This window comes from Rhagoletis pomonella, unplaced genomic scaffold (genome assembly GCF_013731165.1).
Source record: "Rhagoletis pomonella isolate Grant_MI unplaced genomic scaffold, Rhpom_1.0 Rhpom_scaffold_00011, whole genome shotgun sequence".
In the NCBI taxonomy this organism is placed as follows: Eukaryota; Metazoa; Arthropoda; class Insecta; order Diptera; family Tephritidae; genus Rhagoletis; species Rhagoletis pomonella.
In genome coordinates this window covers 14918106-14940725 of record NW_023458565.1, presented here as the reverse complement: position 1 = coordinate 14940725, position 22620 = coordinate 14918106, and the positions used below count along the sequence as shown (strand labels likewise).

Genomic DNA, 22620 nt, shown 5'->3' with positions numbered 1-22620 from the left:
AAAAGTGAAAGTCATAAATGCAAAAATTTCACACAATTTTCTCCGATCGAAAAATATTAATTTTCATTTCTACGAAAAGGGGTTTTTTCCATATAACTTTGAGAGAACTCAAAATATTTTTTGATTTTTCTTTATAGAACAATCCTATGGGTTGAGAGCATTAAAATTCCGACTTTACTTTTTCACATGCATTTCGCACCATCCTATGTACACATATCTGGTTTTCGAGTACATATTTGTGTGTTATAATTTCATAGAAAGTACTTGCTACGAGTCAAATTGTGAATTTCCTCTCTTGCTTACCCAGCTAGCACATTTGCCAGACCATTTCTGATATCAGACAAGTCGGAATAAAAAGTTGACTATTTATACAAAGTCTTACAGGTTTCGTGCAGATTTCTGCGGCGCAGTGTTTGGAGAATTTTATTTATTTCCTTATCCGATATGTCTGATCGAATTATGTCCGATTTCGGGCATACACGTCTGATAATTCTTATTTTCCATGATTATTTGGTGAGACATCTGTTAGATATCCGTCAGAATCGTCGGTCAGAACTTCCCACGTCGTGTCGGTTAGACTTCCGGTCAACCTCTCCATATGCTTCACTGGCCGATATCGGCCAAAATCATACAGATTTCTGACTTTTTTGCCGACGAGTCTGACGTATATCTAACAGATTTCTGGCAATTTTGCTACCGGGGTACTTATGTACTTAACTATGTAGCGAAGAGCATATTACGCGTTTATTATTATATTCTTACACAAGTTTTAACACATAGTAGATAGCACAACGGCATCTTGATTTAATTGTAAATATGTATATAGCTAAGTATATCTGAAAGTTCTTTTGAGTGGAAAAGTTAAGCAAAAAGTGAATGAATACAGAAGTGAATGTTGATTTGTACGAGTACGACGAGTATGATGGCAGTGACAACTTCCGCAACGCATCAAAAAACAAATCGCGTCGGAGCAATAAAATCAGGGGAGCAGTGAGTGGGGTTGCCTTCCCAACTACTGGGTGTTGTTGGCTACTGGTTGCTGATTACAGCAGTTGGCGCAACTGATCGGATGTTGTTTGGTTTTGTTTTTGTTTTATTGCGTGTATGTTTACATATATTTCCCTCACTGCTGCAGCATCTCTGATGATTAATGCAACAAGTCCAACAACATTTAAATAAGCGATAACAACAATGGCAGAAAGCGTGAAGTTGCTGAAGGCAACTGTCATACCCATGCCCCCAGATTGACTCGTTCGCTGTTCATACAAATTTACTAGATATCTTGTGATCTTGAGGGCGTGCCTTGCACCCCTCCTCGGTGTGTGCAACTGTGCATGCGTGTATGTGGGACTGTCAGATGGCTTAACTGCGAGCAATTTGCCACCGCAGCCGTGATAACATTGCTTGCATAAAACTTGCTGCGCGTCGCATAAACGAGAAATTAAAAAAAAAAAAAGATAGGTACTTTTATCAAGCCGAAGATCAGCAGTAATTGTCAATTGATCAGTCGGTAGGAAAGTAAATGAACAGTAATTATGCGGAGGCAAGAGTTATTACACTACAACTCATAACAATTTATTTTACTTGAGGCTCTTTTGTTTTTTTTTTTGTTGATGATTGGGAGCATCCGGCATGAAACGGAAGCCTCAACAACAGCGATTGGATGACAGAGCCATTTTAAGTAAAATATTGGGGCAGAGCATTGGGCAAGTAATGGCTTGATTAATATAAATTGAATTTGAGCATACATAGTGTGTGTTTTGATCTCATCTATATCCATATTCTTTTTCTTCTTCTTCTTGTTTGATTTCTTAAGTTCAATGAACGATTTGGAGTGTGCTCATGTGGACTTCGTTTGTTGCATTAACTAAAAACTTTCAGGGAAATTATACATAATTCAATTAGCTACTCCGAAATCGTGAACGGTATGCTGGAGAGGAGCTTTAAAACCTTTGAATGTAATATGTCCAACATAGTGCAGTACCTCCACAGTAATCTCGAACATTTCCTAGAAAATCGTGGTTGCTATAGTAAAGAACAAGGAGAGCGTTTACACCAGTACCTAAAAACTATGGAATAGAGGTACCAAGGCTAATGAGAACGTCGTAAGAGGGCTGACTATTGCTGGGTGATTCTCAGAAGTCGCGAAAAAGAATGTTTGCACCAAAACCACTGTTGACCAGTGTAGACTTAACGCTTATTTGTCAGGGCCGTACCTCGCACCTTAACAAATATTTTCAGTCAGATAATTTCGAAACGAATTTATATTTTCCTCGTTCAATGATCGACAACAAATTGCCGATAACTTCCTTTTCTCATTAACTTTTAACCGCAAACACTATGTACTTACAATGCCCCTGTAAATACATACAAATTTCCAAGTGCATACATTTACAACAGCTAAATGAATTGCAGCTTAGCAAAAAACCTTGTTTAAGTTATTGACATTGTATGAGGTCGCCATCATACTCTTAAGTACATACAAATTTAAAAATATGCATATGCGAAAGAGTTGTGGGTCAAAACAATACAAAAAAAAACTACTGTGTTTGCACAATCAGTTTAAAAATGCACCAACAGCGAAAATTGCGCGTACCCATTCACTAAAGCTTGATGTAATCCAACGACATACATACGTGCATATAGAATTGAGCTAGTTAGACCGTTCCAGAATAATTTTTTTAATGAAGAGAGAGGTTAATTTTAACTTTAGTATTAACCCGGTTAATTTAAATTTAGTGTATTTAATATGCTTGGTCTTAAAAACATTTGGTGTCCCAGAAATTTGATATCGATACCCTGTCCTTTCCCTTTCGACCTACCTGCATAAGTTAAATTTCTGGTTAAGAAGTTATGTATACTGAAATTACCACGCCTTTCGTTAAGTTTTACATACTGGGTGCCTTTTCCATCCCCTTCTTAGCATTCTTTGTTGAAAAGCTAGAACACCTAAACTGTTGCTCGAACCGTTTGCTTCGTATCCACTACTACACTCCAACTGTGCGTGGGTATACCCGGTTTAAACTCTTGCTGCATCTCCCGGGCCCGGAGTTCTCAAGGGGGCCCGTGCTAATACTCCAGCGTATATTTCATAAGATGTTGATAAATCGCAAATCACAAAACATGTGAATTAGTATTTAATTTCGTGCAATTTTGTTGTCCTCGATGACCCAGGTACGGTGGTGTGCGCTCGCATTATATCCTAGGGCCAAAGCCCCGCCCCACTTTTCCACCAGCTGTGGTACCGCTGACGTTGGTATTGGCCTATTGTCGGCCAGGTACAGAGAAGCCAGGCTAACCATTCGCCTATTCGGCTCCAGGCTAACCGTAGTGGTGTTCGCGTCAATGAAATTAGGAAGAAACAATAACTTTAATTTGGTACTTGCAAGGATACATGCCGTTGTTAGCTCCACTTACCGGAGTGTAGACTTGCTCTGTCGTCCTCAGTCCGAAGAAACTATGCACATGTCTGTGGTGGAGGTTTTTATCTGCAGGAAATGCACCACCTGGCATCAGCTTCTGCTTGGTGTATTGCCGGAAGGTGAAGTCGACCTCCAGCAAAGAAGTCGATGAGGCACATCCACCAGCCGGATCATCCTTTGGATTGTCCTGGTTGGATTCCTCGAATATGTCTTCCTAACTATTGGCCTCTTTCAGCTCAACTTCGGCCATACTTCTTGCTGTATTTAAATCATTTTCGTACGCTCGCACCATATTTCATAATGCCACCGGTTCTTTCTATGAGTGCCAAGGACTCCTCGTTCAGCATCAATACCACCTGACGCGTTACTTTGTTGCTGTGTTCCAGCCGCATCACCTTCCAGTTGTGAGAAGGTAACTCTGGATTAAAAAGAGCTATAATATCGAGCACTTTCTCGTGTTCCGACGGTCACCGACATCCATGCCCTTGATCTCTTTACAATCGACGGCACGAAGCAGTGCTCCGGGGTAGACCTGACCCAATTTGGCAACTGCCCTCTTACAGAGTTCCGTAGACTTCTCGTTGTCACACGATATGACCTTGATATCGCCTTGGAACCAAACTGTATCCCGGCCCGATGAAGGCGATTCGATCGGTTCTGAGTTCCAGTTCCTAACCCTGGTTTCCATCCAGGACCCACAGGAGAATCCGGTTCTTCGGTACTTAAGCAAAGGGGGCGCTTTGCGTTCTGGTTCCCTTCGGATTATTTTGCGCAATCTCATTCGTCCGATTGCGCTTTTCCCCAGCCTGTGACTCACCGAGCACCGGCAATTGGTAATTACCATTATAATCGGCCATCAACGTTGTTTCCCATTTTATATCAGCTGCTATACAAATCCGGCGTCAACTCGAACCTCTTCAAGATGCTCATGCCAGCCTAGCCCTGCTATGCCTAGCAAAGACTGCTTTGGGTAATATGTAGCCTATCGTCGGATCTCTTGAAAGCTGTGTGAGTAGGATGTGTGACGGTCTGCACATCAGTTTTGAGGCATGATGATTTTCCAGCTGCTTTCCGCTTTTGTGGATGTGCCTCAGCATCGGCAGAGGGCGTCCACCACTGGAGTTGGCCTGGGGATTTGCGATTCAGACGTTTTGTGAGTGCCGGTCTCATTCTTTAAAGTTATTTTTGTTGTTGCTTTGTTCCTGTACTCGCTCATAGTCCTACGAGATGCCATAACTACAACCGAATGTGGCTTGGTTTCCATAGGAATGCGTCAGCGACTGAGCTCCCAACCTGGCTGGTAATGCCTTGATCAAGCTCCTACCGCTATACCACGATGAAGGCCCATTTCCGCATGGCGTAGCGATAAAAGTACGCATAAGTACACAGAACTGATGCCCAGTCGTACTTAACTGGACACCCTCTCATCGTACGGAATTGCTCTGAAGTACCCATTTCCAGTCGGAACCCTCGCGGCGGGTATAGTCCGAGAATTTTTCGATTTTAGTTTACACCTCCAAGTTGTTACCGATACTTTTTCGATAACACAAAACCTCTAAATTTACGGATAATAATCTGTAAAGTTATCGATATAGATAACAATATTTCTTTGCTATTTCTATTGATATTTATGAATTCCATTCCATTCGCTATCAAGCTCGGAACACTTTGACGACTGCAACTTCACGACGTAACGACAGCGACATCATTTTGTCGACAAATGTCGCCTTGAAGCTAGCTTCTTAAACATTTTGAAGACCTCAGCGACATAGCAAACCGCTGATTCTAAAGTTTGACATTTTGGTATATTTATTTCACAAATTGTGTATTTTTATTTAAATAAATAAGAAAAACATGAACAATCAAGAATATGTGATTAATTTTGCGACAATTTAATTTTGCAGCACTACATCTACTCATTGTCGTCGGCAAAATTAGAAATAGATTTAATTTGGCGACGTCGACAATTGCAGTCCTGCAGCCAAGATGTCGTGCTGTCGCCAAAATAATTGTGTCCGTAAGAACGTGTGTATTTAAAATTTGACAGATGCTGCTTGTCGCTTGCTGTCGTCAAAGTGTTCCGAGCTTCAATGTTGATAAATTCAGTATCGATCGAAACATTTATCGATGCTGTTATCGATTTATTAAAGCATTTATCAATGTCAATTAGAAAATATATATTTATCGAGTCCTTTTTGAATTCATATTTTCTTTCATTCATATGCATTAGTATGAGTAGGTATTCGTTTTCCTATATGCATGCTTGCAACAGCGAGAATTATCACTGACTGTGCTTGTCTTCCATTTAGTCTATCTGTCACAAAATGCGGCGTCAATTCCAATACCATTTACCACAACAACCAGACCAAGCTAACAATGGCACAGCCATAGCCAGCTAAGTGTGGTGGTTAGTGAAGCAGGACACGTGAACGTCAATGGTAATGAAGCAAACAACCTGACAAGCAGTATGACAACTGCTATGACAGCAGAAAAAAACATCGTCAGACATACATTCGTATGTACATACTGTGCTCTAGGTGACGGTGAAAATGTGCCAAGCAATCTGTGAAGGTGCTGCCCACTTTCCAAGAACCTCACGTATGTACATAAAAATAAATTAGAGCAACGCTGCGTGTGAATAGCGACTTAAATCGGCTTTTATGCACCTTAGTGAGCCGACAAAATATTGCAACATAAATTGGTGACCATTAAAGACCAACAAGGCTAATGACAGCTGCCGCGGAAGGCATTGTGGACTGCATGCGCGAACTGCAGATTGCAGCTCAGTGAAAGCACTATTAAGCAAGCGAAGCGTTCGGCGTTTGCGCATGTGCTGCTCCAATTTCGCGACAAACGCGCGCAGACAGTAACATGCAAGTCATTTTAAGATACGAGTATCAAATGTTTTTTTTTTACTTTTTGTTTTTGCTTGTGTAACGCTTTGTATCACTTAACGATCGGTGCACATGATAACGCGCAAATCACATTCACCAGCCGGCAGCAAGCAGCGCCAAGCACAATTGATTGCGATCGATAAATGCGAGTATGTACGAGTATGTATGTAACTCAGTCGATGGGTCCTATGAATGCTGGACATTTTGATTTTGTACAGAACGAATTCTTGCATGCAACGGGCAAAGCAAACCATCACTAGTAACAACAACAACAACAACAACAACAATCAGCGATGGAATTTCCATGACACTCTCCGCTCACTGCGCACTAAAGTGACCGACTGCGCTGTGCACTGCTATCGCACGCAAGTCAGCCAGCCAGCCAGCCAGCCGCTCGCGATAAGCATCTTTGCCATGCAATCACCCAACAATCGCAGCAGCAAACACCAAGATGTGGACTCACTGATCAACGCACAGTTGAGTTGAAAGTTCCAGTCGTGCACGTCATTCTCGGTCGTGGCCGTATCAGCTGTGCGATCTTGCGACGATCGTGCACGCCTCCCTCGTACACAATATGGCGTGCATATTCCCGGTCTTTCAACTCGCCCCGCACCACAAATTAGCAAAAACGTAGTTGCACAGAGCGCCACCAACGCCACGCGATATGCGTGCCTGCGTGCGTGAGCATAGCGAAATTTATGCGACTTTACTCGCTGGCTGATTTTATTCGCCACAGCAGCAGCTTGTTGATTGGTAAAAGTGCATTTGCGTATTAAGCTTTGGTGTTTTTTTTTTCCTTGTCTTTTTTTTGTGGACCACTGCTTCTAGCTGGCGTGCATTCAAATCGATTTGCCGCTGGTCAAACAATATGATCAGTCCGGATTTAGATGGAGCGAAGCGAATGATGTGAAGCTGTGCATATTTCCAAATCGACCGGATCGAAAATGACACCAACGCTTGTTGTTATTGACTGTGAGCATCCTTAAGATGTGATGGTATTAAATGAGACAAGCACGGGAACCGGTAAGAAAAATATTATGGCGGCAGCATGCAGTGGGATTAGGCAGGCGAAATCGATGTTAAAATATTTTGGCTATTCGCCATTGATCCTTTTTAAACGAAGCCATTGAAAAATTACCAGCAATCTAACTGGAAGTTTTCTTCCAGTAGTGCTCTTAACTAAGATGCACGAGACACCCGATCTCGATCGACGGGAAGACCCTTGTAGTAACTGGGGGTCTAACATTGCAAATAGAGTGCGCAAAGCAAAGACCACAGTAGCGTTTTTCGGACGGAACTGATGGTAATCGACAGGGCCACAAGACTAATAAGATGCGATATCTAAGAACTGATATTTGCATCTTCACGGACAGCCAGGCGCCAATCAAATCCCCAACGAAGCAGTCGACAACCTCCATGGCTGCTGATTCATTTCGCCTCAATTGTGATATGGGCTCCGAGACATTGAGACATGGAGGGAAATTGTGAGGCCGATGAACTGGGGCGACTTGACACCAAACTTGCTATTAAGAACAAAAGATGAAATAGCAATACCCATACAAACTTGCAAGATACTTATTTCCGAGAAGCCTACTAAAGTATATATACATATGGCATGACGAAGTCACTTGCAAATTTGCCAAAAAATTTTAGCCGGTGCTCACCGCTAAACGCACTGGCTTACTACTGCGCCAAACTAAGCGTAATATCAGTTTGTTAGTATCTGTTATAACAGGACACTTCCTCATTGGCAAGCATGCCTATCGACTAGGAGAACGATTACATTACTTTTGTCCAATTTGACAAATTCTCTGACTTCTGTGATGTCACTGGCTCGATACGCTCGTATGTCCGCTCCCCGTTCACTTCTGCTAGTGCTGCCTCCGACTTCCGCGTTGTAACTTGCGCCCGATTAACTGTCTGCTCTGGTTCGTGCTTCCTATCGATAGCCACCTGCAGGTCGGCACGCTCGATCCTCGATACACACCACTCTAGCTTGGTTATAGCCTTGGACCCGGCCGAGGGCTTTGCACCTTTTGCAAATTCTCCCATCAACTTATCGACATCTTCCAACTTCGACTCGACTGCGGACCTATTTTCCTCGAAACTAAAGAGGTAATGCTGGAAGAGATCCACCAACCCACTTCACTCTAGCAGCCTTGATGCACGCAACGATTCAGAAGTGTCTCTAACGCCGCATTGGGTGTCGAACATAATTCTCAAACTCTTTTATAATATCTACCAAATTCCAACGAACTGTAGTGTTGTAAAGTCATCCCAAAAACTATACTCTACCAATCGATTGAAGCTTAAAATCGAAATAAACCTTTTAGAAAGTGAATTAAGAGTTCATTTAATTTTTCCCCCACAGTAGCAAGAAAATCCCTCACTGTACCCATCGACATGCCAACTAATCTGCCACAACAACATTGAATGCCGCGCCTCGATCACCCCGCTTATCGGTCGTTAAGATCTCTTGACTTTCGTAGAAGACGCTGAACTGCGCACGCACAGTAACCCACAAATCGGGCAGCATTTGCAATAGTAACAGCAACACAACAGCTGCTGGCAACATGGTCATGTTGCTACAAATACAATATTATAGTGTTCGTCACCGTTGCTCGTTGTTACCGATGTCGGCGCAAGGCATATTTGCTGCAGTTAACGCGCCATTGGCGTCATGTGCGCCGGGCGTGTTGCCAATAAGCTGTTGCAAGTAGCTGACACAAGGCAAAAACAAAAGCAACTAAGATACAACAAAATTAACAAAAAAAATAAACAGCCGCAGCAGCACAACCGTACCATAAGTGCCAGTGCCAAGCGGCAGACCGCGTTGATTGCGCTTATCTTTGCAACGCGATCGTGATCTGAACGCATGCAAGGCGGATCGGCGCGTCGACACACGGCAGCCAGCAGCCAGCAGCCGACAAGGCAGAGACGAATGAAATGCGCGACAAAAGAGTATGAAATTGTGTTACACTATTTTAAGTTCTTCATTTGATTGGTCGCATGTTTGGCATGCCACAGACAGCAACGCCGACATGTGGCTGGGGTAGCAGCAGCATCCGCTGGTCGGTATGTGCGTGGCATGCAGGTGAAAATTGCATCGTTGCTGCTGCTGCTGCTGCAGCTGTCCGCTATACCGTGAGCACCGATTTCGGTGTTGCACGTTTGCGTTGCAACTTTCAAGTGCGTGCTTTTCGCGCTGATTTTCTATTGCGGATATCGGTAGCCGTTCCATTGGGTAGATGCTAACAGAGAAGGCGAAATAGTGGTCAGTGCAGATGGATTTGCCTATGAAATGGATTGTCTTCTATTTAACTTAAGATCCCTTTGACTAATAGATTCTAGGAGCTTAAAGCACAACGAAATTTAAGCTATGTTACTTAGACGCTAGGAATGTTCAGTCAACCATCCGCAGATGGATAGCTAGGCTCTTGCAAATCAGTATTAATGAAACCGAAGTGTAGCGTATTTCAACAACGAACGACAAAAGGATGCTCTGAAGGAGAGGTCTTATCTCCTTTCCTGCGGAACTTAGTTGTGGACTAACTCCTACAAATACTCACGGATAAGGCCGTTCACTGTCGAGGATACGCTGATGACATAGTGATTATCTCCAGAGGGAAGTACCCTCTCCTACATCGTTCAAAGCGAATTTAACCTAGCAGAAAGCTGGTATGCGGATGCAGGTTTAAATATTACTCTTAGAAGCCGTCGTCCGTTCACCAGAAAAAAGAACTGTAAAGGGTATAGGGAACTTTCAAGAAGGAGTCGCAATCGGCGTCGGCAAAGAAGTGAAATACATATCTGGGACTTATCCTGTGCACCAAAGTCCAGTGGAAGAGCGCATCTTGATGCGCCCACCTCCAAGGCTACAAGGGCGTTGATGGCGTGCAAACGTCTAGCGGTCAAATCCTAGCGGTGCGCTCCAAGGATCCTAATATGAATGTAAACCATAATAGTGCGAACAATGGTAAGCTATTAGGCAGTGGCTTGGGCTTCCGGGACCACTCACAAATAATCAACGTCGTAGTGCTTTCACTACGAAGGCAATTCGCACATGGCCGACGACACTACTGGAAGTAATTCTGCATCTTACTGTTGAAAAGGCTGGAAATCGAGCTCTCTTCAATTACGCGAGAAAGAAATTTCGGCAGAAATAAGATCTTATCATCTTTGAACAGGGACAAGCTAGGTTCCCACGCTCCCATTAGTGCGGCTCGACAGAGATGATATGTAGAGAGTAGCAGTTTTCGAAAGAAACTTTAAGGTTAACACATACAGCAAGGTGATCTGGATTACCTCTATTATGGAGAGACACGTCGAGGCGAGCATGCTACAGTGGTACACAAACGGCTCTAAGACTTCTTAGGGTATTGGAGCAGGTTCCCCTGGAAAACTTTCAAAGCATCTTACAAGCGGAAGTCTATGCCATCAGTATGTGTGCAGAGATCGCCTTCGCAGTGAGAGAATCCAAATTTTATGTAATAAATCAAGGCTCTTATCCTTCGAGGTCAAACCCTCAAGTGCCCAAGAGTGGTGATACGGGCACCAGGGCACGATGAAGCTGCCTCGCCCTCGATAGGGCCTGAGCCCTTCCTATCATTAGGTCCCAACATGATAAAGGTAGCGATCAGAAAGGAAAATATGAAACTAAGGGAACTACACTGGCATTGCACCACGGGTCTTCGTCAACCTAAATGCTTACTAGGAGGGTACAATCCAACAAGACACAGTCTACTCATGTGCGCGAGGCCCAAGAGAAACTAAGAATCATTACAGGCATTTAATGGGCCATTGTAGGCTTTGAAGTCATTTGCATAAGCTAAGAATCTGGTCAAGCGACATACATATGCCGCTTCTATGACTCTGCCAAGGAGACATCATTACACCTTCTGCGGGAGTGCGAGGCCGTTTCCTGGAGAATGGAGATGAGCATAGATCATCTATGACCCAGAGGGGAGCACATACACTCTCTACCGTCGGGATCTGTTTTAAAATTTATAGAGTTTGTAGGTCTAGCTGAGGTGTTGTGATGAGCTGAGGGCTGTATTTTGAACGCTGGTGTTAGCAATCTTCGATCAACCCGAAGAAGCGCGACGGTTTGGGATGGCACCTCTTCGGACCAGAAAAAATGCGTGAGCTATTTTATGCGACAGTCCACACCAGGGGAAAGTGCTAAACGTCGCTTGACCTGAAGACTGTACCAGTGATGAAATTGGAATGGCCATTGAGAAAATGATAGGAACGGAAGTATAATACCTCACCAAGATCGTCAATTTTTCCGTGAACACTAGCATCATTCCTGATATGTAGAGGGCACAAAACCCCTACAGCACTTAATGCCATAAACACACAGTTGGCTAGTGGACTTAACCGGAACTGGGATCATGTGAGATCGTCAAGGAGCATTAAGCAATGCTCTGTAAGCAGTTCCTAGTAGGTTGTCACAGACGAACAGAAACCTGCTTGCAGCAGAGCCCTCGCCAAGGCACGTCAGGAGGCATCTATACTAAATGACGGACGAAGTTCAGAGGTTCATAAAATAACTTTTGGATCCGACAGCATACCGACAGGCCATAAACGGCATTCACAGGGAGTCGGCCTCGACTTGCATTTACTCTCGACCTGTGAATGCCGTTTTGGGAACGCAACCACCTGACTTGGTTGCCCCGGCAGACTCGCACTACAAGGGTAATTATGTCGATATGTCGTTAGATACCGTAATAACGAGTTGATTTATAAGTATGTGTATATTATTAGTTTATTTTAAGAAATCTTTTTAAATCATCTTTTAGTACTCGTACTCGATTTTTTATTTTGTTATTATAACATTAGTCTGGTATCCCTCTTAATGGTAAACATGCAGTCCGGCAACATTAAAATCCAGCTGACTCAGGGTTGTTATCTCGCGATCAGCTGTTCCACAAAAATAAACAATTGGAAATTGGAGACAAAACATTGGAGAGATGCACAAAGTCAAAAGGAACGCATGGAAGACTGGACAAAAATCGCTGAATATTTGCCAAAATATGAAGAAATTAAAAACATTTTACAAAGTGAACCAGAAGCGGATTACATAATCCGGGAGGCAGCAGCAGATGTTGGAAAAACAAATGAAGAACGCGAGTTTAACGATGAAATATTCTACCTTGTTTCCAGCTTAGCCGACAAATTTTGGGAACGCATACACACAGGTCACTTCAGTGCAGTGCCAATAGAAGTGCGAAAAATTTATGCGCTGGCTTGTTATTATAAAGTGAGTTGCGAAATCTAATTTAAAACTTTGTATATTATAAATATTTAAAAGATATACTATCTGTTTTGTGAAAGTTTATCGAAAACGCAGTTATTGCGTTGCTCCGAGATACTCGATGAAGCCATACTTATTGGATGCACACAATCATTATATAAAGGCAGTGACCAATTTCAAACCCAACTGACTAGCTATATTAGCAAAGTTTCAGGTAAGAAAACAAAGCCAAAAAACTTTAATTAAACAAAAATGAATGCACATATATATACATATCTCCTATTAGAGGACAATGCAGAGAGGTATCTGCCAATCATAGCTGAGCTTGAGCGTCAACAATATAAATGTGATATACCCGTCTTGGATTGTCCCTCAGTTGAGAACTTTCACAAAATATGTTTCAATTCCGAGCAACCAGCGCTGCTGCTCAACACAATTGCACATTGGCCTGCTATGCATAAATGGCGGGATCTTAACTATCTACATAAACTAGCCGGTAATCGAACAGTACCAATTGAAATCGGTGCCAACTACACGACAGATGAATGGTCACAGCAGCTAGTCAAAATACGCGATTTCCTGCGCAGACAATTCGTGCAAAGCAACACACAAATTGAATATTTGGCACAACATGAACTGTTCGATCAAATACCGGCACTTAAAACCGACATACGCATACCCGACTACTGTATTTTGCACTCCAGCGGTAATAGCTCCGATCCTGAAAAGGTTTCAATTAAAGCTTGGTTGGGACCTAAAAATACCATATCACCACTACATTATGATCCCGAACACAATTTGCTCTGTCAAGTGTTTGGCCGAAAGCAGGTCATATTAGCAGCACCGACTGATACTGCAAAGTTGTATCCTCATGATTCCGAAATGCTTTGTAATACCTCAAAATTGGATGCAACTCGGTTGGACTTAGAGCGATTTCCGTTAGCAGCAGAGGTTGCGTTTTATAATGTAACTTTACAGGTAGGCGATTGCCTTTACATACCACCAAAGTGGTGGCATTATGTACGTGCCGAGAGTGAAAGTTTCTCTGTAAGCTTTTGGTGGTCATAATTTTGTATAAATATGTTAAATTAGAATGTGATTAAACAACAAATGCTGAATAAGTTCAATATTTTGAATATCAATGTTGAGAAGTCATATAATGACTTTGTCTGTGCAATGATAACGGTATATGATCGTTATCACATAACCTAGTGCGCTTAAATTAATTTTTTAATTGTGACTCGGCGCATTGGTAGCCCTTGGACAGCGCAAATATAGAGATAATGAATTCTAAGCTGAAAACAACGTAAAATTTTATTTATAAACAGGTTTTTACTTGAATACATTCTGCTAGACAAGTATTCGTTCATATGCATGCAAACAATGGCTGATGTGTACTAAAATAGAAAACAAAAGAAATCAATGAGTCATCGTCCAAATCATCTCAGCTGGTTTCAAAGGTACAAGTACAAGTCATAATAAATATATAGCAAAATGGGGGTTTATGATTCTTCCACGTTTGATTATACAATAATTATGATAGCGTAGTAAAGTTGATCCCAATTATAAGCAATGGGTTTTCTGAGGCAGAAAATAACTCCAAAATTTATTTATAATTCACAATTTATTCATACAAAAAGAAATAAGTTATTACAAGAAAAATTTGTATTAACCAACATGTTTAAAAATGCTTAAGTAAGCTACAAAGTAATATAAAGAAATACTACATTATGCTCTTCTAGAAAATTATTTTTTTAAGAACATAGAAGTATAATATGTTATGTATAAGTTTAAAACTTTGTATCATAAATCTAATTCGCTCAACGCTCCATCGCAATTTAATCTTTCCATAACGATTCATATAATAAGTCTCCAATTTTATATCAGACGATAAGCTGTTTATTAGTTACCGCCATATTGAGTAGCAGGTTAATTTTAGAAAAGGGTTAAAGTGCATATTATTCATCTTTCTAAGAAAGGAATTAATATTATATTAAACAGGGTGTGTTATTAATCGTCTTTTTCGCCACCCTTTCCACTATGGTCGCTGATAATGATCTTCTTTTGCAACTTGCTATACTCTTCAGTCAGTCTGTCGTATTCTTTGTTCAAACTTTCAGCTTGAGATTTCAATGCTTCCTTATCTTTCTTTTCGCGGTTCAGGTCAGATGTAAGCTCTTGCACTTTCTTACGCAGTTCATTGAGCTGAAAGTGATACATATTTTTAAAAGAGTTCTTTTTATTCTAGAGCTACGCCATTAAAGAATTTCTTAAGGTTCTGGAATCTACTGATTAAATGTAGTTTATAGAATCAACACTGCTCTTTAACTCAGGCTGGCACTGAGTCCTTGTACACGTCTCCGCAAATTTAAAATCTGTGCAAGTTAGCCCGAAAGAGTAAACGGAGAAAGGATCATTCTAGATAAGTTTCGTGAAAATCAGAAATAAGTATGCGAGGCCATTTTTACAAGCGTTATTAAGCTATACTTTATTATATTGGAAAATACTTTTCGAGATTATTAGTTTATGCTCAAAGCATACTTTCCATGGCGCAGTTATCAATATATTCAAGCAAGCAAATTTCCAAAAGATTTTTGAACCATAACTGAGTAAATGTTAAAAACAAAAATCATTACTCAGCAAAAACTGACGAAAGAAGTGTGGAACCACACCTTTCGGTACAAGAACTCATTTTATACAGCCGCAAGCCAAAACGAATATATCTAATCGATAGTAACAACATGTACATGAGAATCTATTAACTTACCTCATTCAATGTCTTGTCCTCAGTGGCTTCCTTTCCTTTCTCAGTACTCTTTTCAGCCATCAAGGTGCGCGCTGCTGCTGTGGCGCTTTGTGCTTGTTTCATTGAAGCTTCACTCTGTGCCAAAAGATTTGCCTGTGCCGAAATCAATGTAACCAAACGCCTTATGACCAATACAAGAAATATGGCGAATCCAGATATGTAGAAATTGCGTTGAGCCCGGAACAGTCGCATGCTGTGTTGCATTTCAACGTTCAAGTGTTCATGACCGCCAGCTTCATGTGTCGAGTATTTCCTCATTTCACGTATGGCATCCAAGAGGAATAATATCAGCACACCCATTATAAGAAAGAAATATAGGTGTGCCTGTTGGGCCAACATCGCCAAGAATTTGGATTTGAAAAGACGATTCCATTTGTACGGGCTTGCTATGGGTAGAACCAACAAGAGTACTACGGCAATTTCCGCGTACAAAAAGGAGGCAATCAAAGTCCAGACGAGACTCATTTTGATGCAATATACTTTTTTTGGGTTACTGGAGCACTTTCTTTTCAATTGATGAGCTGTAAAACGTTGAAGGGAAGAAAAAACAATAGTGTTTATCCCTTCGCTATAATTTCTGCTTTGTCTAGTTTTGTACTATTTTTAGCTTATTACCCTAGTAATTTCAAATTCTTACTTTTTATAGATTAAAATATTTGTGAAAATTTAGTACTGCGCCGCTGCTTTTACCTCTGCTTTGGGTGAAGTTCAGCCGATGATGTGTTTTTTCAGGTAATTTCGCGAAGAAGATAGCTTTCTCATTTTCTCATAACTCCATAACCGCAAATCTATGAGGGTGAACAGGAGAACTATCTATTTGCCGGCAAAATTTTCACTTGTTCGCTAGAGCCAGGGTTGCACATCAACGAAATATGCAAGATCACGTAGAACGCGACCGTGTATTTGTAATGGCGAAATTAGGCAACGAAGTACGTAGCAACATATAAAATTTACTGTTAAGCGAAGCGCACATTGGCGCGATTCTGTCGTTGCGAATCCGCAAGCCCAAAAATTACAACAATGCTACCCATACATTTTAATGCGCTAGCGCACACTTGCACGTTCCGTCGCTGCGAATTTTTCGAACATTCAATGTTCCTCTTTATTGACGCGTTCGAAACGCGGCTTGCAGCGTTTTGAAGGCGTCAAAGAAGAAGAAGAAAGGTGTCACAGCAATAAAGGCAAAGAAAAAAAACGTGTAATGTACAAAAACTAATAAAAACGTTCGTAATAATAGTATTTTGTACGATTTGGGCACGCCGAGTGCGAAAATACACGAAATAAAGGGAAAATTGAGTGAATTGTACATCGGAAATCGACGCGAAAAAATCGCTCAAGTGTGCGCACGTTTGCGGATTCGAAGTTAACAGCCGAATTCGCAACGTATTCGCAACGATGGAATCGCACTAATGTGCGCTTCGCTTTATGCAGCGTTTTTGCTGCATTTAAAATGCAACATTTAGCAGTTTCGAACATATGTTTTCGAAGAGCGTTCATGCTATCGCATTTAGCAAATGTACATTTAACTGGGAGAGAGAAGCTACGGCAACGTCACCGTCATGCGGTAGAGTTTTCGTTAACACGCAAATCCCATAAGGTAGATCGTGTCAGCGTCCACGTACGTTTACGCCACGTCGTTGACTAATTTCGCCTTAACTGCTTTTAGAAAAAGTTTTTGGAAGCGGTTTTGTCAACCGAGCTTTTGTTTACATCACAAGCACCACTATTTTACACCTTTGTTTAATTAAAAAAAAGAGTTAATTCAAGATGAAAACACGTTATAATACATTCCAATGACAAATTTTATACAAGGTGGAAGCAAGAATACAACAACAACAACCACATGTTTTTTGTATCGCGGGTGTTATTTCAAATCTCTATTCGCCCCAAAGTTTACATGTATTTTGTTTTTGCTTTGATGGGTGCGCTGTCAAATCAGTAAGGCTGCATTTCTTTATTCATTCTGAACGTTTGGAATAAACTTTTTTGTTTACTTATTCTTTAGAACGTTCCTGATGATATGTCAACGTATATTTCAAACGCATTCTGTTTATTCCGGCTGTGAAATGGGATTATCCGGAATGTATAAAGAAACGCAGCCTAAATGTGAAAATAAAATACATGTAAGGCGAAGAAATCAGCTGATCTAACAACACCACATTGCAAGGCGAATTTATACAAGGTGGTGTTCAAGGCGAATTTATACGAGGTGGTGTTGATGGCGAATTTAGATTTTCGCCGCGGTACTTATTAAGGTCAAAATTGTGTTTGTTGTAAACAAGGCGAATTCGTATTACAACAAACACACTATTTTGACATTAAGAAGTACCGCGGCGAAAGTCTCAATTCGCCATCAACACCACCTTGTATAAATTCGCCTTGGCTTTTTATACTTTTCGTTATAAGGCTTTCGCACAAGGCGATTTTTCAGGCAACTTTTATTTGAAAGCAAAAATCGCCTCGACCGGACGGCCTTGCAACTAATCGCTTTCAACAAAGTTGGTCGCCAGCCAACTCTGAGCTCGTTCAACTTTTTTTCCTTGCAACCCTCTGTTTGTTTACATTCTGTATACATACCACCATTTTGAAATTGTATTCTGGCGAGTGGTTTGTTAAAACTTGGTAAAAAAGCACTTTTACCAACGCTTGGCTTACCAAATTTACGCCAATTGATAAAATTTTGCGATTTAAATTCATTTTAAATAATGTAAATAACAATTCGTGTTGAATCGAAAATCGCCTCGTCTGAATAGGGATGGTAACTTTTTCACTTTCAACTTCTCATTCAACTTCGCATTCAACTTTTGTTGCCTGTAAAATCGCCACATGCGAATGCCCTATTAGTTTTCCAGCGAAACAAACAATGTGGCAACATTCACGATAAAATTCTTCAAAACAAAACGTGCGCCGATAGCAACGCTCATTGATCAAATAATTTAAAAGTTCTAAAAAAAATAGCAATCTTCATTATAATCCAATCCTCTCCTATATTTTACGGAGTTCATAGCACAGGCTTATACCGCCTCATACCTATAAAAATCAGCATGTCGTACGAAAATTGGCTCAACTATTTACGGAGCGCTGAAAAGAATTCTATGATCAGTGGTCGATGTCGCAAAGTTTTCTACAAATTCCCTGATGGCCAGCAAATGGCTGAAGAATACAGCATGGATACAGGTATCGTACAGCGAAGAGCATGGCGTAAGTGTAAACAACTTATGGGGGAACCAGAATGGGAAATTGAATTGGGCGAAACACCGCGACAAATTAACCAATGTGCAGGTGGCGGCGATGCAGACAACTCTGCTATCGCTAATGATTTCACCTTAACGGAAAGTAATTCTGCCCCAATGTTAACTAAACGCATCACAAAGAAAAATATAGAGTGGCGTATACGTAATTTGCCATATCCCATTGAGGTTTATCAAGTGAGTGCAGATGCAGAAAAACGGGCAATCATTGTGCGGACCATAAACAAAAAGTATTATAAAGTAATCACTGTCCCCGAACTGGATCGATGCAACTTGCTACCTTCTCAAGAAAACATTTCTACGCACCATCAGTACAACACTTTAATTATAACATATAGTAAGCCAGCATTATTGAATGAAATGGAGGCAGAGGTATTAATATTATTGAAAGAAGTCGAAACGGAAACGGATATGGAGGATTTGCTGCAGGGGCTATTAGCAAAATAAAAACACTTTGTATTGTAATATGTATACTACACTGAAACTTATACATAAATTTATTTAATACACGTACTGCAGTTAATCAATTTTCTGCGCGCATGGAGATCTAATTATATTCAAAAACACCAGCAAATTTATTCTTTATGGAAATTTGCAGTTAATTCAGTCAATGCTGGCGTGGAAGCAGTAAAGGAATGATACTCGAAAGAAGGTAGCTCGAGTGGTGTCAGCGATGGTATCTCGTCGTTCTCGTTTAAATAAAAAGCTGGCTTATCTCCTGCGCTCTTAGCGCGTTCATTTTGTGGCTGTTCAATTGGTGCTGCTATGTCTCTGGCGGCCGTTGCACCTTCCAAACTAGTATTCGAATTTTGTCTAAACTCTTTGCTTTCCCTACTATTTGTGCGCTTAATTGGCGAAAGATTAAGTTTTACATCGAATTCACGTACAGTTTTATCAATTGATTTGGCTACCGACTGCGCATTGAGATTGCTGTCAGCTCTCAACAAGACTACTGGCGTATTTGTAGCTGACAATGGTACGATTTCTTTATGCTTGAGGCGTTCGTGCTGTTGCTTGTGCATTTGTATTTGACACAACTTCCTTTGATATTCCCACTTTTGTGTATTTAACAATTCAACCGATTTGGGCATCAATGCTGCTTTAAACGCATCTTGTAAATAAATTAACGAGGTTTCTACCGCCTTATATGCATCATCATATCGATGGCGTTGGAGAAAGCGATTAGCGCGCCTTTCGTGAAAGTGTGCCTGTAAACATGTTATTTTAATATCAATGTAAACTTTGGGAAGTGATTTTATATCCTTACCAAATTCAGAGGAGCACAGTCCATTATTTGTTCTTTTAAAAAGTAGGAAATCAAAATTTCTCTGATTTCAAGTAAACAAATTCGATAACAGCAATTATTTACGCAGTTGGTAAAAACATCTGATCGCTGCCAGGGTTGCATTAAACTAATGCAGGTGTAAAAAAAGTGCCGGTGAACTCCGAACATTCGGAGTACTTCTAGTACTGCCAAGTTTCTTGCTTTTAAATACAGTAGTCTAGGCTACCCAACCGACGTTAGCACCTCAATTAAATACAAGACCGATGGAATACAAAATTGCGCTGATTGATGTAAAATTTGGGAGCGTAACGTGAATATGACGTAATCGCAGATTTACGGGTGGAGGGAGCTTAGAGAGATCTATCAGGATGTATATTATTATTGCAATCGATAGTTCGTCGATTGTTCTTCATTGTTCGTCCATTTTAAACGTTTGTTCCAAGGCAAATTGGTGTTGTTAATGGCGAATTTAGATTTTCGCCGCGGTACTTAATGTCAAAATGATGTGTTTGTTGTAATATGAATTCGCCTTGTTTACAACAAACACATTTTGACCAAGGCGAATTTATACTATACACAAAAAGTGAGAGTAATCTAAAAAGTGAATTAAAAGTAGGAGACAAATTGATATAGCTAGTGTTTATTGTGCTTGTGCTTATGTGAATGTGTTTTGTACATACATTTCTATTCTTATTTGTCGTTAGTTTTGTTGTTGCCATTCTTTGGACTACAAATTTTGGTTTTTTGCGTTCCTTTACTTTTTCCTGTTATTCTCTTTTAGTGGGCGCATTTCGCTTACGCTCTTGCATTTTGACACTTTTCAGATTTTAGTCCGAAAAGATAAGGAATTAACCTATTATCCGAAAATGTCTTGTCGCTCTCTTTGTCGCACCACTATGTTCTTTGCCTTAGGCGGTTTTTTCGCTCCCCATTTACGATGCGTAAAAGCTCAAACAGACGGCAGCGTTGATCCGGGTTAATTCGGATCAACCGCAGTTAATTCCCCGAGTTGATCCGGATCAACGCTGCCGTCTGTTTATGCTTTAACCTAGAGCAGCTCAATAAACACAACTTTTGTTTGGCACTCAACTTTAAATGTATCTAAATTAAACAGACGCATCAATATGTGGCGTACAGGATAATAAATAATTTACTTGGCGGTCGGCGATTGAGTTGAAGTCATAGATATGTGTGTATTGAATTCATAATACGGGGGTGTGCACTCCTCGGCAATTAAATCTTCCGAAACTGTCGTTGATTCGTCAAATGGCATCGACTCAGTATTGACATTGATATAATCAATTAAATAAGGTCCAGAATTTGTATTTAATTTTTGCACCATCTCTATATATTCTCTGCCTGCAAGCTCTTCGGTATTTTGAGTAGTTGGTAAGGAATTTGGTGGATTCAACCTAAAGTCTGCTGAGTTGAAGTGATTACTTTGACTTAAGGGCGGTATTGGTAAGTCCGAAGGTGTTGATGTAATCTCCGATTCTTCGATTTGTATCGGTTCTTCTTCTACTGTTAGCATTTCCATTTCTTCGCTTTGAATGGTATTATCGTCTTCGACATCTTCTAAATGACTTAAATTGCCCTGTTGTTGTTGTCCATGATTTTGCTCCTGTTGATTTCGATCGTATTCCCAAACCTGTAGACGCATTAAATTTTCTTTTTTTCTTTCACACCATTCCCTTTCACGTTGCTTGCGTATTTCATCATCACTATAGAGGCATTCATTTTTATAGCGATTTACTGCTTTTGCTAAAAGCTTTTCCGTTTTCTCTGGTGTCCAACGTTGTATACGCCCTTGGCGTGTAAACTGGTCAATAAAGTCATGTACTGGATTCCAACGATGCATTAAAACACGACAAGGCAAACGTGTACATAACTCCTTTAGACTTGCTTCATCAATTTGACGCTCGACATCTTCACGTGTGGGAATCTGTAGAAAGGTGATGGAAGTTCAAGTGAATCAAATAATTAAAATCAATGAAGTTGATGTACTCACGAAATCCTCCACAAATTGTTTATATAAACCGGGATTTTCATTTCTTAGTTCTTCAGTTATACCGTACTCGCTCAATACCCTGTCATATGTGAGGTCTTCCAAACGGAATAGCATATTATTTGGATCCATTGGAAATTAAAAAAAAAAAACTATAACAAAGCACACGTTTACAAAATAACAAACGTAAATAAGGTTGCTTTAAAAATGCATTTATATACATCAAAAATGGATTAAAATTGCACGTTGCTGTTCCACAATTTTGCGGGGTTGTTATAGCAATTTCGGACTGAAAAATAATTGCCAAAATGACGATTTAAATCAAAACACTGGTCAAAAACTGAGTACCAAATAAATATTGGAGAATTATACACAAAGCTCGGTTTATTTGGAAACAAAAACTGCGCGCGCTTTTAACAAGCCGCAAACAAATTTTCGATTTTTGGCAACTGTTGGTTCCTTACGTCAATTGCAGAGCAACAGCTGATTTGAAGTGAAATGTCAATACAGACACGGTGGGTGTTTTCGCAAGCACGCCCCTGCAAAATTAAAACAAAAATGTGGACGTCGAAAATTTGTTTGCAGCGAAATAAATTTTGCACAAAATTGTGGACCACGATTGTTTTAACCCAAAAAAGCAAATTTTTTTTGTGTCATTTATTTCATATCCATGAAATTAGTATTTTTAGGAACTATTACTT

At 40.5% G+C, this 22620-nt stretch overlaps 5 protein-coding genes across 7 annotated transcripts in view; 2 read left to right on the top strand and 3 right to left on the bottom strand.

Annotated features, from left to right (window-relative positions):
- Nucleotides 1-14198, top strand: part of LOC118746679 (bifunctional peptidase and arginyl-hydroxylase JMJD5-like) — a gene marked incomplete at its 5' end in the record, with an annotated part of 146810 nt that extends 132612 nt beyond the window's left edge. The window contains 3 exon segments of the mRNA XM_036480561.1: nucleotides 12158-12578; nucleotides 12630-12786; nucleotides 12859-14198. Of these exon segments, the coding sequence (XP_036336454.1) occupies nucleotides 12174-12578; nucleotides 12630-12786; nucleotides 12859-13640 (1344 nt within the window). The 3' untranslated portion in view covers nucleotides 13641-14198.
- Nucleotides 14199-14314: 116 nt separating this feature from the next.
- LOC118746681 (B-cell receptor-associated protein 31) lies at nucleotides 14315-16195 on the bottom strand. 2 transcript variants are annotated; one of them, XM_036480564.1, is made up of 3 exons: nucleotides 16016-16195; nucleotides 15340-15899; nucleotides 14315-14777 (listed from the first exon to the last, which is right to left on the bottom strand). In XM_036480564.1, the coding sequence occupies exons 2-3, from the start codon at nucleotides 15841-15843 to the stop codon at nucleotides 14583-14585; spliced, it is 699 nt and encodes a 232-aa protein (XP_036336457.1). In that variant the 5' UTR covers nucleotides 15844-15899; nucleotides 16016-16195; the 3' UTR covers nucleotides 14315-14582. The 2 variants fall into 2 exon arrangements, with proteins under 2 accessions (XP_036336457.1, XP_036336456.1); XM_036480563.1 differs by having other exon boundaries at nucleotides 14435-14777; nucleotides 16069-16180.
- Nucleotides 16196-18245: 2050 nt separating this feature from the next.
- On the top strand, nucleotides 18246-19152 carry LOC118746676 (protein DPCD). Its single transcript, XM_036480557.1, has one exon. It carries the CDS (start codon nucleotides 18423-18425, stop codon nucleotides 19074-19076), a length of 654 nt encoding a protein of 217 aa, XP_036336450.1. The 5' UTR covers nucleotides 18246-18422; the 3' UTR covers nucleotides 19077-19152.
- LOC118746675 lies at nucleotides 19089-20049 on the bottom strand. The gene is made up of 2 exons (XM_036480556.1): nucleotides 19897-20049; nucleotides 19089-19837 (listed from the first exon to the last, which is right to left on the bottom strand). The coding sequence occupies exons 1-2, from the start codon at nucleotides 20035-20037 to the stop codon at nucleotides 19205-19207; spliced, it is 774 nt and encodes a 257-aa protein (XP_036336449.1). The 5' UTR covers nucleotides 20038-20049; the 3' UTR covers nucleotides 19089-19204.
- A 623-nt stretch (nucleotides 20050-20672) lies between these two features.
- LOC118746674 (telomere-binding protein cav) lies at nucleotides 20673-22510 on the bottom strand. 2 transcript variants are annotated; one of them, XM_036480554.1, is made up of 3 exons: nucleotides 21923-22510; nucleotides 21069-21856; nucleotides 20673-21015 (listed from the first exon to the last, which is right to left on the bottom strand). In XM_036480554.1, exons 1-3 carry the CDS (start codon nucleotides 22049-22051, stop codon nucleotides 21006-21008), a joined length of 927 nt encoding a protein of 308 aa, XP_036336447.1. In that variant the 5' UTR covers nucleotides 22052-22510; the 3' UTR covers nucleotides 20673-21005. The 2 variants fall into 2 exon arrangements, with proteins under 2 accessions (XP_036336447.1, XP_036336448.1); XM_036480555.1 differs by having other exon boundaries at nucleotides 20987-21856; nucleotides 21923-22509.
- Nucleotides 22511-22620: the final 110 nt, after the last annotated feature.